This window comes from Dendropsophus ebraccatus, chromosome 12 (genome assembly GCF_027789765.1).
Source record: "Dendropsophus ebraccatus isolate aDenEbr1 chromosome 12, aDenEbr1.pat, whole genome shotgun sequence".
Taxonomy (NCBI): domain Eukaryota; kingdom Metazoa; phylum Chordata; class Amphibia; order Anura; family Hylidae; genus Dendropsophus; species Dendropsophus ebraccatus.
In genome coordinates this window covers 11,915,275-11,930,267 of record NC_091465.1, presented here as the reverse complement: position 1 = coordinate 11,930,267, position 14,993 = coordinate 11,915,275, and the positions used below count along the sequence as shown (strand labels likewise).

At 47.3% G+C, this 14,993-nt stretch overlaps 1 protein-coding gene across 2 annotated transcripts; it reads right to left on the bottom strand.

The window, feature by feature from the left end:
• Positions 1-1,027: 1,027 nt before the first annotated feature.
• LOC138769715 (somatostatin-2-like) lies at positions 1,028-14,264 on the bottom strand. 2 transcript variants are annotated; one of them, XM_069948346.1, is made up of 4 exons: positions 13,324-14,264; positions 13,111-13,203; positions 8,905-9,250; positions 1,028-1,350 (listed from the first exon to the last, which is right to left on the bottom strand). In XM_069948346.1, exons 3-4 carry the CDS (start codon positions 9,007-9,009, stop codon positions 1,150-1,152), a joined length of 306 nt encoding a protein of 101 aa, XP_069804447.1. In that variant the 5' UTR covers positions 9,010-9,250; positions 13,111-13,203; positions 13,324-14,264; the 3' UTR covers positions 1,028-1,149. The 2 variants fall into 2 exon arrangements, with proteins under 2 accessions (XP_069804447.1, XP_069804448.1); XM_069948347.1 differs by lacking the exons at positions 13,111-13,203; positions 13,324-14,264 and having other exon boundaries at positions 8,905-9,268.
• Between the last annotated feature and the right edge of the window lie 729 nt (positions 14,265-14,993).

Genomic DNA, 14,993 nt, shown 5'->3' with positions numbered 1-14,993 from the left:
AACATGGTGATGTCTCTTCCTGGATAACATGGTGATGTCACGACCCAACTCTCAGAGCTGTGCGGGCTGTGGCTGTTATCCAGGAAGTGACATCACCATGTTATCCAGGAAGTGACATCACCATGTTATCGAGGAAGTGACATCACCATGTTTTCAGGAAGTGACATCACCATGTTATCCAGGAAGTGACATCACCATGTTATCCAGGAAGTGACATCACCATGTTATCCAGGAAGTGAAGCCTTGATGCAGTAATAAGTTCAGGGAAAAAGGTAATAAGTGTATATTGGTGATTTGTATAACTTTTGGGGGGCAATACAATACTTTAATAAATATTTTTGCCAGACTTCCCCTTTAAATAACGTCCAGAAAGGCAATGTATTTGATGAGAAACAAGAGAGCTTTATTTCTACTACTTGTAATTCAGCACGGATGAAGGTTATCGATGCTGATGTGTAGTTAAAGGGGTTGTCACAAAACAACAATTATATGGTGCCAGACAGTGCTAGAGATTTGTGATTTACTTCTTTAAAAAAGTCTTCAATTACTTATCAGCTACTGTATGTCCTGCAGGAAGTGGTCTCTTCTTTCCAGTCTGGAGAGCAGGAGAGGTTTTCTATGGGAATTTGCTGCTGCTCTGGACAGTTCCTGACATGGACAGAGGTGGCAGCAGAGAGCACTGTGTCAGACTGGAAAGAATCTACCATTTCCTGCAGGACATACAGCAGCTGATAAGTACTGGAAGACTGGAGATTTCTCAATAGAAGTAAATTACAAATCTCAGGCACTTGCTGGGACCAGTTGATTTGAAAAACCATCATGCATTGTTCTCTTATATCAGCCACATTGAGCTGGTGATTGAATTGTTCTTCGATTACACGGCTGACCATGTAAGCTCCAGCCATGTAACCTCATCACTCCAAGTGGCAAATATCCAGTCCGTGTCCCTATGTGTGTGACTGACTGACTGACTGACTGACTTTGTAATGTCCACAAAGAACCACAATACAAACAGTTATTGCTGGACGACTCTTTTGGTTTAATATGGAAACCCACAGGCCACGGGGAGACAATGCAATGGTATGTACAGTCCAGTATCGCTCACACAATCTATACATTATAAATCGGCTCCGTCTCTTCGGTCGGCGACTAGCAGAGGGTGAACGTCTTCCAGAAGAAGTTTTTGCAGGGAGCTTTGCGCTCTCGTTGGGGAAACTTCAGGGAAGGGATGAGCTTGGCGTCCAGGTTGTCGGCAGCCGCTCGCTCCATCTCTTGGGAGTTGCTCTCCGCGCTGTCCGTCCATCCCGAGAGAAGCTTCAGGAGGAGATCTTCCTGCATCTTACCCAGCTCCTAGGACAGGAGACATGTGGGGTGAGACTAGAATAACGTCCAGAGCAGGATGAGCTGTGTACAGTGGATCAGTCTGGAGCTCACAGAGCATTGTCTACACTGGATACAATTGTATTACTGAGAGCCAGACTAGCTATGTACAATGTATCAGTCTAGAACTCACAGAGCATTGTCTACACTGGATACAGTTGTATCACTGAGGGCCGGACTAGCTATGTACAATGTATCAGACTGGAGTCCAGGCTATAGAGCTCACAGAGCATTGTCTACACTGGATACAGGTAAGATCAGGACTAGCTGTGTACAATGTATTAGTCCAGGCTGTAGAGCTCACAGAGCATTGTCTACACTGAATACAGCTGAGAGCAGGACTAGCTATGTACAATGTATAAGACTGGAGTTTAGGAGGTTTAGCTTACAGAGCATTGTCTAGACTGGATTTAGCTGAGAGCAGGACTAGCTATGTACAATGTATAAGACTGGAGTTTAGGAGGTTTAGCTCACAGAGCATTGTCTACACTGGATACAACTGAGAGCAGGACTAGCTATGTACAATGTATAAGACTGGAGTTTAGGAGGTTTAGCTCACAGAGCATTGTCTAGACTGGATACAATTGTATCACTTCTCAGCTAACAGCAGGATTACAATGTACAATGTATCAGTCTGAGGATCAGGCTGTAGAGCTCACAGAGCATTGTCTACACTGGATACCATTGTATCACTTTTCAGTTTTCATGTTTTTTTTCTATTTTCTTCTATTAATTTTTTATGAATTAATTGTAAAACCTTTTCTATAAATAGTGATGAAGCTCCATAATGAGGAGCCCCCCTATAAGACACTAGAGGGGCTGTGACTAGTAATGGACACATTGTTCTCCCTAGGTCTGGCCGTGACACAGTGACGTGCTCTGTGAGTCTCATTATCTGGAGTTAATAGCAGACGTCCCTCATGGTCGCAGTAATGGCCTCAATTTCCCTGTATAAACACCACATTCTGGTTTACATTAGCTGGAGTCAATTAGAGGCGCGGGGGCTTCGCCACCAGGAGACCCGCTAATCGCCTACCAGCTGTTAATGCTCCGCACCTCAAATTATCTGCACCCCCCGAGAGACGGGGAGGAGGAATAACAGAGATGACTCACAGCGTCTACTCCTCTTCACCACAACTCTATGGGGGCCCCCTCAGGAGTAATGGAGGGAATATACAGTACATCAGATGATCTATACACACCAATGATGACATCACCCTTCCAGTACTTATCAGCTGCTGTATGTCCTGCAGGAAGTGATGTATTCTCTCCAGTTTGACACAGTGCTCTCTGCTGCCACCTCTGTCCATGTTAGGAACTGTGCAGAGCAGGGAGGTTTTCTATGGGGATTACTATTACTGCTCTGGACAGTTCCTGAGATGGACAGAGGTGGCAGCAGAGAGCACTGAGAGAATGCAACACTTCCTGCAGGGCCTACAGCAGCTGATAAGTACTGGGAGGGTGATGTCATCGGTGTGTATAGATATGTGTACGGCAGACTGGAGACTTTATTAGAAGCAATTTACAAATCTATTCACCTTTTTGACACCAGTTGATTTGAAAACACCGGAGTCCCCCTTTAACCCTGGACCCTGTTCAACATCCTGCTGGCAATGAGGAATAATGGAGGTTCCATATCATTTATTCTAAATAGACATTACAAATTCATTACCACTAGGGGGCAGTGGAGAGCATGGTGGTATATTTCACGTGTCATCCCATGCATTGCTATTAGGTGACCACGTACCACATATTTGGTGTTATCTATTCTTGCCCACTAGGTGGCAATACAAAGTAATTATTTGTGCCTGTAGGTGGCAGCACAGTGACACATAAGTGAATGTAAACCTGCCTGGTATATAGCGATTTCTTATCCTAGGATAATAAGAAGGGTAATAATATGAGGCGGACTAGATGGAGCATGTATGTAACTTTACCTTTACTTCTATTTAGCTCTTTCAGGACGGACATTTCCTCCCATTATAGAGACAAATCTCATGGAAATAATCCCATCTATTGTCTATTATGTGTATAGTCCGAGGACAGGAGCCGTATGACGTCCTCACTCACCGCTATCTACACCCTAATATTACGATTGTTTCTATGCAGATATTGTAAAAAGGGGCTTAAAGGGGGAATCTGCCAAAAAGGGACAGAATATGGTCTCCATGAGGCTTCATCCCCACTTAAAGGGATGTATACAGCTGCATCTATATCTATACGCACTGCCGGCATCATGGCCTCCTGTACCAGATCACTCAGACACCTACATCACCCAACAAACACACTAACTTCTAACAGGGATCTCCGGCCTCCATTGTGGTGTCCATAATGTGATGGGAAGAAGCTACACGCTGTGCTCTTCCCCCTGTCACTTCTGATGGAATTGTATATAGAGGATCCAAACAGAAAACACCACCTCCTGCCATGTGTCATTTATATTACTGGGGTCCTCCATCATCATAGAGAGAGTTTGTGTGTGTCCTGCTGTAGCTACACCCCTACCTGCACCCCTACCTGCACCCCCTTATAGCTACACCTTTGTCCCCCTACCTGTACCCTGTATATACACCTCTGTCTCCCTACCTGTACCCCCTGTATATACACCTCTGTCTCCCTACCTGTACCCCCTGTATACAGGGCCGCCGATAGGGCAGTATTGCCGGTAGTGCTGTAAGGGGCCCGGGCCAGGTGACTCACAGAGGGGGGCCCGGTGCTGCTGTCAGGACACTGCAATGCTTAGTGAGAAGAACCGACCTTTACAGACCTGTTCTTTTCACTAAACTGCAGTCTGGGGATCCTGCTCCCTCCCCTGTGTGGAGATGTTACCGGGGCCCCCACTCACCTGGCTTTCACAGACTCCTTCCTGCCCCGTGCAGATGAGGAGGGGGAGGGGCGGGGGAGCTGGTGCCGGTGAGAAGGAGGAGGACAGAGGATCTGCAGGTGCTGGGAAGATGTAAGGAGCTTCCTAATGAAATGTAAGTGCCTGTTTGTATGTTTGGGAGTGTGTGTATATATATATAATGTGTGTGTGTGAGAGTGAATGTATGTGTGAGAGTGAATGAATGTATATGTGTATGTATGTGTGAGAGTGAATGAATGTATATGTGTATGTATGTGTGAGTGTATGTATGTGTGAGAGTGAATGTATGTATGTATGTGAGTGTGAATGAATGTGTGTGTGAATGCATGTGTGTATGTGAAAAGTCTGCTCTGACCTGCAGAGGGAGCTGTAGCACTCCGGGCAAGCTTCTCTTCCTGCAGGTCAGGGCACCCACTGCTGGGCCGCTCGCCTGCCCGCCCCCAGGAGACCAGAACCGCTGCGCGCCCCCATCACCTCATCCCGCGGAGCAATTCATGGGAAGGCTCCTCAGTTTCATGTGATGAAGAGTTCATGACAGCGCGCTTGTTTGCTGACAGGGATACTGCAGCTGTTGGTGCTGCCTAATTCAAACATGGCGGCCAGGTGAGCGTGTCCTGTGAGTCCAGCGGGCAGTGTGTCCCATGCTGTCGCACATGCTGGGATCATGCTCCCCCAGTGTCACCCGCACTGGTGATGTCTCCTCCCGACTCCCGTACACTGAAGAGGTCAGGCGGGAGAGATACCTGAGAGGAACATGTGCTGGGCCGGTGTAGCAGAGCTGAGTTAGTAGACATGCTGGGAGCTGGAGGACTGTCATGTGGTGTCAGAGAGGATTCTCCCATTCTGTGTGTATCCAGCTGGTGCAACACTACAACTCCCAGCATGTACTGACAGCTAGCCTGTGACAACACTACAACTCCCAGCATGTACTGACAGCTAGCCTGTGACAACACTACAAATCCTTGCTTGTACTGACAACCTGTGACAACACTACAAATCCCAGCATGTACTGACAGTGCATGCTGGGAGTTGAAGTGTTGTCACAGGTTGTCAGTACATGCTGGGATTTGTAGTGTTGTCACAAGCTGTCAGTAAATGCTGGGAGTTGTAGTGTTGTCACAGGCAGTCAGTACATGCTGGGAGTTGTAGTGTTGTCACAGGCTGTCAGTAAATACTGGGAGTTGTAGTGTTGTCACAGGTTGTCAGTTTATGCTGGGAGTTGTAGTGTTGTCACAGGTTGTCAGTACATGCTGGGATTTGTAGTGTTGTCACAGGTTGTCAGTACATGCTGGGATTTGTAGTGTTGTTGTCACAGCCAGTCAGTACATGCTGGGAGTTGTAGTGTTGTCACAGGTAGTCAGTACATGCTGGGAGTTGTAGTGTTGTCACAGGCAGTCAGTACATGCTGGGATTTGTAGTGTTGTCACAGGCAGTCAGTACATGCTGGGATTTGTAGTGTTGTCACAGGTTGTCAGTACATGCTGGGAGTTGTAGTGTTGTCACAGGCAGTCAGTACATGCTGGGATTTGTAGTGTTGTCACAGGCAGTCAGTACATGCTGGGATTTGTAGTGTTGTCAGTACATGCTGGGAGTTGTAGTGTTGTCACAGGCAGTCAGTACATGCTGGGATTTGTAGTGTTTTCAGTACATGCTGGGATTTGTAGTGTTGTCACAGGCAGTCAGTACATGCTGGGAGTTGTAGAGTTGTCATAGGCTGTCAGTGCATGCTGGGAGTTGTAGTGTTGTCATAGGCTGTCAGTGCATGCTGGGAGTTGTAGTGCTGTCGCACGTTAGCTGTCAGCCTGTGACAACACTACAACTCCCAGCATGTACTGACAGCTAACCTGCGACTACACTACAACTCCCAGCATGTACTGTCTACCTGTACTACTACACACTGCAATACTGATAACTGTTACTATGACATATCAGAGATTGCAGAAAAGGTAGCGTACATTATATTTTGGTTTGTAAATCAGCAAATATTTTGGACTGTAAAAAAATAATATGTCCCCCATTTTGGTAGGGGGGCCCAGACATTTGGGCTGTATGGGGCCCAAAAATTCCTGATGGCGGCCCTGCCTGTATATACACCTCTGCACCCCCTGTATATACACCTCTGCACCCCCTTTATTAATTATATACACCTCTGCACCCCTACCTGTACCCCCTGTATATACACCTGTGCACCCCTACCTGTACCCCCTTATAGCTACACCTCTGTCCCCCTACCTGTACCCCCTTTATATACACCTCTGCACCCCTACCTGTACCCCCTGTATATACACCTCTGCACCCCTACCTGTACCCCCTGTATATACACCTCTGCACCCCTACCTGTACCCCCTGTATATACACCTATGCACCCCTACCTGTACCCCCTGTATATACACCTCTGCACCCCTACCTGTACCCCCTGTATATACACCTCTGCACCCCTACCTGTACCCCCTGTATATACACCTCTGCACACCTACCTGTACCCCCTGTATATACACCTCTGCACCCCTACCTGTACCCCTGTAGCTATATCTCTGCACCCCTACCTGTACCCCCTGTATATACACCTCTGTACCCCCTACCTGTACCTTCTGTATATACACCTCCGTATCCCTGTAGCTTCACCCCTACCTGTACCTCCTGTATATACACCTCTGTACCCCTTACCTGTAACCCCTGTAGCTTCACCTCTGTACCCCTTACCTGTACCTCCTGTATATACACCTCTGTACCCCTACCTGTACCCCCTTTAGCTTCACCTCTGCACCCCTACCTGTACCCCCTGTATATACACCTCTGCACCCCCTACATGTACCTCTGTAGCTACACCTCTACCTGTACCCCCAGCTCTACCTGGACCCCTGTAGATACACCTCTGTACCCCTACCTGTACCCCTGTATATACACCTCTGCAACTCTACCTGTACCCCCTTATAGCTACACCTCTTCCACCGCTACCTGTACCCCCTTATAGCTACACCTCTGCACCCCTACCTGTACCCCCTGTATCTATATCTCTGTACTCCTACCTGTACCCCTGTATATACACCTCTGCAGCCCTAACTGAACCCCTGTAGCTTCACCTCTGTAACCTCTACCTGTACCCCTGTAGATTCACCTCTGTTCCCCTACTTGTACCCCCTGTATCTACACCTCTGTACCCCCTACCTGTACCCCCTGTAGCTTCACCTCTGTACACCTACCTGTACCCTTGTATATACACCTCTGTACCCCCTGTAGCTACACCTCTTTACCCCTACCTGTACCCCCTGTATATACACCTCTGTACCCCCTGTATATACAATTCTTTACCCCTACCTGTACCCCCCGTATATAAACCTCTGTACCCCCTGTATATACACCTCTGCACCCTTACCTGTACCCCCGTAAAAATACACCTCTGTACCCCCTATATACACCTCTGTACCCCTACCTGTACCCCCATATATACACCTCTGTACCTCGTACCTGTACCCCCTGTATATACACCTCTGTACCCCCTACCTGTACCCCCGTATATACACCTCTGTACCCCTACCTGTACCCCCCATATACACCTCTGTACCCCTACCTGTACCCCCATATATACACCTCTGTACCTCCTACCTGTACCCCCTGTATATACACCTCTGTACCCCCTACCTGTACCCCCGTATATACACCTCTGTACCCCTACCTGTACCCCCCATATACACCTCTGCACCCCTACCTGTACCCCCATATATACACCTCTGTACCTCCTAACTGTACCCCCTGTATATACACCTCTGTACCACCTACCTGTACCCCCTGTATATACACCTCTGTACCACCTACCTGTATATACACCTCTGTACCTCCTACCTGTACCCCCTGTATATACACCTCTGCACCCCTACCTGTACCCCCGTATATATACCTCTGTACCCCCTACCTGTACCCCCTGTATATACACCTCTGTACCTCCTACCTGTACCCCCTGTATATACACCTCTGTACCCCCTGTATATACACCTCTGTACTCGTTCAGGTTCGCAGCTGTTGCTCCTTTGTGAAATGTTCTCCAATATATAAGACCTCCGGAGAGGAGGATGATGGGATGAGAGGACACAGGTGGTGGAGCCATGGAGGGGCCGGGATGGTCCTTACCTGGAGTCTCTGATCACTACTAGATGACATGTCGGGATCTTATGACACCGGGTAAGAAACTTTACAACAATCTGAAGTGCAATAAAAGTTGGAAGAATCCAACGGCCAGAAAGTGGGCGACCTGTTCCCGGTGAGACGTCTATCTGTGTTGGAGACAATTGTCTCCATGTAGACAAGATCCCCGGTAAGGATGCGGCGGGGTCACCAGGTAACAGCCTATCCAGGTACTCAGTCCGCTCTGAGACATATGGGGGAGATCTATCAAACATGGTGTAAAGTGAAACTGGCTCAGTCGCCCCTAGCAACCAATCAGATTCCACCTTCCATTTCCCAAAGTGTTTGTGAGGAATGAAAAGTGGAATCTGACTGGTTGCTAGGGGCGACTGAGCCTGTTTCACTTTACACCATGTTTGATAAATCCCCCCCATGGAACTTATAGGGTTAATGGAGCTTATAATAACCTGGAGAATTTATTCAGCTCGGGTTAAACCTTTCCTGGATGAGCAATGTGGGTGATGATGGATGAGACTCACCTGGTTGTGACCGAGTCTCATCCTGGTGTCGTATGGCTGGGAGAGACCCCTGGCCCCCCAGACCAGCAGCACCAGCACGGTCCCCGCAGAGCCCAGGAGAAGCATCTTCAGACACTGTGCACAGGAGAGCAAGAAGGATGCAGGAATGAGCCGAGGAGCAGGAATCCTCCGCTTCTTATACCCTTCCTCAAAGTGTGACGTCACAGCAGATCAGTAAACTTCTCCTCCATCCAGGGATGGGGCTCGCGGAGCATCAGCATCTCTAGGAAAACCAGCGGCAGCTACAAGTGCAGTAACAGAGACGCCTGCCAGGGAGGAGAAGCCATCGCCTCTCTGTGCTGTATACCTGGAGGGAGAGAGGAGCAGAGGCTGCCTATACATAGGAGCAGATGGAGGGAGCCCAGGGGGCCGTGTGCACCAGTTATTAGTATTAGTATGTTAAACTGTATATATTTTACCATCGCAGTTATTGGCTGCACAGTTTTTGAAGGTTTAAAGGGGTTGTCCAGCGAAAATCTTTTTCTTTCAAATCAACTGGTGTCGGAAAGTTATATAGATTTGTTATTTACTTCTACTAAAAAATCTCAAGTCTTCCCATACTTATTAGCTGCTGTATGTCCTGCAGGTAGTAGTGTTTTATTTTCAGTCTGACTATGCTGGGCTATATATATATATATATATATATATATATATATATATATATATATATATATATATATATATATATATATATATATATATATATATACACAGCCCAGCATACCATTATATATACAGCCCAGAATACAATTATATATACAACCCAGCATATCATTATATATAAATAAAATGGTATGCTGGGTTGTATATATAATTGTATTCTGGGCTGTATATATATATATATATATATATATATATATATATAATGGTATGCTGGGCTGTATATATAATGGTATGCTGGACTGTATAGCTAGGGGTATAATCAGTAGGAAGAGGAAGATTGTGATCCCGCTGTATAGAGATCTAGTATGCAAAAGAACACTGCAGAGACACCATCACGTCTCGACGTCAGTGAACTAGCCAGACCTCCCTCCGGGAAGGAACAACCAAGCGTTCTCCAGTCAAGGAAACCACCTCAGCAAGGTATCCATCCACAGACAGCTGTTTCTGGGTTTTTGCCCCTCATCAGTGTGGAGTAGGTTTCTGGCTAGTGGGAGCAATGACTAGTAAGTGCATGCGAAAGGACGCTGGTTGACCTCAGGGAATACACTGACGTTGACACACGTGATGCTGTCTCTGCTGTGTTTTGGTTGATCTCCCTGAGGTCAACCAGCGTCCTTTTGCATGCACTTACTAGTCATTGCTCCCACTAGCCAGAAACCTACTCCACACTGATGAGGGGCAAAAACCCCGAAACAGCTGTCTGTGGATGGATACCTTGCTGAGGTGGTTTCCTTGACTGGAGAACGCCTTTGGCTTGGTTGTTCCTTCCCGGAGGGAAGGTCTGGCTAGTTCACGGACGTCGAGACATGTGATGGTGTCTCTGCAGTGTTCTTTTGCATATTTGATTTCCCAGGGGGCAATGTTCTAGAATACACTGACATTGAGACACGTGATGGTGTCTCTGCGGTGTTTTGGTTGATCTCCCTGAGGTCAACCAGCGTCCTTTTGTATAGAGATCTAGTGACATCACATCTGGAATACTGTTTCCAGTTCTGGAGACCTCACCTAAAAAAGGACATTGATAAAATAGAGCGGTTTCCAGAGACGGCTACAAAAATGGTGGAGGGTGAGAGGCATAAACCATATCAGGAAAGACTTAAAGGGGTACTCCAGCGGGGGGGGGGCTATTTTGGGATCTGGCCAGGGAGGAGGTGGCTGAGAGAAAAGACGTCCACCTCCCCGGATCCAGCGCCGGGTACCGTATCGCAACGCTCCGGTCCCCGGCCGCTTCCTGGTGTCTGGTGCGGGCTCGAGACGTGACGTCTCAAGTCCGCTCAGCCAGCCAGTGACAGAGGCGGGATCTGAGTGGACTTGAAATATATCCCACCTCCGTCACTGACTGGCTGAGCGGACTTGAGACGTCACGTCTCGAGCCCGCACCAGACACCAGGAAGTGGTCGGAAACCGGGGACCGGAGCGCTGCGATACGGTACCCGCCACTGGAACCGGGGAGGTGAGTGGACGTCTTTTCTCTCAGCCACCTTCTCCCCGTCCAGATCCCAAAATAGCCCCCCCCCCCCCCTGCTGGAGTACCCCGTTAATGATTTGAATCTGTATAGTCTGGAGGAGGAAAAGAAAGGGGGACATGATGGAAACCTTTATATATGTTACAGGACTAAATAAGGGTCAGGAGGGAAGGGATTTTTGAAAAAAAAAAAAAAAAAATGGTCTCAAGAACACAAGGACCCAGTGAGAGGTTACGGGGGGAAAGATCAGAAACAACATGAGAAAATATTACATTACTGAAAGAGTAGTAGATACTTTCAGCAGATGTGGTTGGTAAATCTACAATAGCAGAATCTAAACATGCCTGGTTTATACATATATCTATCCTAAGATAATAAGAAGGGAAATACTAAAAGGGCCGACTAGATGGACCCAGTGGTCTTCTTCTGCCGACAATCTTCTTTGTTTCTGTGTCTGATCTCATCCTACAGAAGAGCTGCTGTAGAGACGACTGCTGAAAAACGTCCCGCTGGCTATGATAGAAAGGAGTCCGATCACTTAGGACATGGCAGCTCACCGTGTATGGGGCACTACAGACCGGTCACAGCCCATGTGGCCCCTGTCCACAGCCGAAAGTGTGTACAACGGGCACAGGAACTGGATGATGGAGGAGCCTGGTCTGATGGGTCACCAGAGAGATGGCACCACTATGTACTATGGGGGGGAAGACCTTGTGTCCTGGCATCATGTGTATGTTACTGTGATACAAACCACCTACCTAACCATTGAACACTCTGAGCCCCCCCCCCCCCCCCCCCCCCCTTCATGGCAGCGGTCAGCTGGGTAATGCCACTCTTCAGACATTGTTTAGGAATGAGGAACATGACAAAGAGATGAAGGTGGTGACCCGTCCTCCATATTACCTAGATCTCAATCCTACTCATCATGCGTGGACACTAGATCCGGCTGGAATGATAATTGATCAGACCGGCAGCAAGATAGTTACATCCAGAGACCCCAAATCCCATGGAGAATCTGGCTCCTCATCCTCCCAGTAATAATCTTTGCTCACTGTTGGAGGCGGTAAGAACTGGAAGGTGCTCAGAATGTAAATCCCCGTGTGGCGGTGCTATTACAGCGGGAGGGATTTCTATTAGACAGCGCGGCGGTGCAGCGTGACGACAGCCGTGTGCGGCCCCCGCTGCTCCACAACTCTCATTAATACAGCTCATTTTCATAGGGTTTTATGATAGGAGAGTAAATTGAATCTGGTTATTCTGTCGCCTCACGGACTGAAGGTTAATAATCCCCCGCAGGAACGATCTGCTTCTTACTGCTCCGTAATTGACTGTTAAATATTTCAGCATTTCCCTGCGATTTTAATATTGACAAAGTCTCGACTTATAGGAAATGTAAACTTCATCCATAAAGGAGCGATGATGGCTGCGTACCAAAGGAGTCATGGGGGAAGAACGGACATTCCTACCACATGCGGCTCAGGCTGGGCAGTGGTCTCTATGATGGATCTAGGCGGGTTTGACAACATTCTACGACCAGGCCATATCCATGTTTTCCAGGACTCAGCCACTGTTAATCAAATGACTTGTGCCCAGGTTCGAACGACCCCAAGGGTGCTTGTGGTTATCGATTATGTGTATATAGCAAGAAGAAAGAAGCAGGCACTCACCGATAATGTGCGTCTTCTGGTCGGTTTATTGGAGGTTTACTTCATACATGCAGGGAGGGGGGGTGTGGAGAGAACATGTCTTCACAGGTAGACTAGAATTGTTTCACGCGATCACGTGTTTCTTCCAGTCTACGGTCATCCGTAGACCAGAATAAGCACGTCATCGTGTGAAACAATTGTAGTCTACCTGTGAAGACGTGTTCTCTCCACACTTCCCCCTCCCTGCATGTATGAAGTAAACCTCCAATAAACTGACCAGAAGACACACATTATCAGTGAGTGCCTGCTTCTTTCTTCTTGCTATAGTCCCATTACATTTCTATTTTAAGCGGAGTACCACTTTGAACTGTTGTCCTGGCGGTTTGAGCTACCTGTTTCCAGCCCGAGTTCCAGGTGTTGGAGATTGCTTGGGTGGTGCCGTCCACCTCTTCTTCTATAGATACATAGATTTATGTTGTGGTCTGCTATAGAAGCAGAGAACACATGGTCAAGTACAGGTATACTTTAATATCCATTTGAATTCCTGCCGTCCAGACATCCCATGTCCCTCAACACAGTACTGTCAATCAGTCTGACGTTCCAACCTTTGTTTCTTCTCCCCTCTCACAGGATCACGGAAAAAGCTGGAAGCTGCAGCTCAGTTTTCTCTGACTTATTAGAAGTGAAGGGTTTTTCTCTCTGCTGAAGGGACAAGTTAACTCCAAGCTGCTTAAATGAAGAGAGTGGTGTGAAATTGTGACGGAAGCACATATACCCTTTAATAAGTCTGTTCATCAGGAATCGGTCACATGATCGTGGTGCCACTGCATATGCCCAGAACAGATCTATCAATTCACTAGGTCTATGTGTTAAGAAAGTTTAGTCTGTAACAGGTTTTATAACAGACTTAGGGCCCTATTACACACACATAACCCACAGGCATCATATGTCCTAGGGGGAGTAATAACCTGCAGCATTATATGTCCTACAGTGTATAATAACTTCTATGCATCATATGTTGTGGGGGGAGTAATAACCTGCAGCATCATATGTCCTACAGTGCATAATAACTTCTATGCATCATATGTCCTGGGGGGAGTAATAACCTGCAGCATCATATGGCCTGGGGGGTGTTACTCTGGGAGAGTCGCTGATGGAGAAGGATCTGGGTATACTTGTAGATAATAGACTACAGAACAGCACACAATGTCAGTCAGCTGCTTCTAAGGCCAGCAGGATATTGTCATGTATATAACAGGCCTGGCCTTTCGGGACAGGGATATAATATTACCGCTCTATAAAGCTTTGGTGCCGCCTCATCTGGAGTATGCTGTTCAACTCTGGTCACCGATTTATAGAAAGGACGTCCTAGAGCTGGAGAGGGTACAAAGACGGGCAACTAAACTAATAAGGGTAATGGAGCATCTTAGTTATGAGGAGAGATTGAGTTACATTTTTTAGCCTTGAGACGTATATAAACGGCCCCTATAGGAAATATGGGGAAAAGATGTTCCATGTAAACCCCCAACAGAGAAAGGGGCACTGCCTCCGCCTGGAGAAAAGCAAAAAAAAAAAAGGGTTCAGTTGCCGGAGGCGAGAAGATGTCTCCACCATGAGAATTATATAACTATATGAATAACTATAGCATTTACCCATCATCCAACGCCTTTCACCTTATTCCATTCCCTTCCCGTGGTTGAACTTGAGGAACATGTGTCAAAATCAACATTACTAACTATTTAAAATAACGTGGTTGCATAGTGTGAACAGCCTCTTGTAATAGGGATGGGATTTACACTTGTATTATAGAGTAGTCAGTATAAGTCATCATCATTTACAGTAGGGCTGGGTGATCAAAATCTAATTCACCCTTAATTTAAAAAAAGGAAGTGCCGAGGAAGCAGCGGAGCTCAGGGCCTGTGTGATGCAGTTACCAACGGTCAGTAGGCAAAGGGCCAGAGCTGCAGCCCCAGTAGGGAGAGCGCCCCCTGCTTATCTAATGAAGCACTGTCCAATTAACCTCTCCCACCCACACACAGAAGGAGAGAGACCTACAGCATCATCACTGGAGAGCAGGTAGGGACCAGACAGTGCCCCGTCCTTACTACGCCTCCCCGTAACTACAACTACCTCCCACTACTACTGCTTGTCCCATCATCTACTAAAACTACTACTACTACTACTACTACTACTACCACTCCACCCCTCATCTACAATACCTCTACTACACTCCACAACTACTAAACTTCTACAGCCCTCATCCACTAAAACTCTA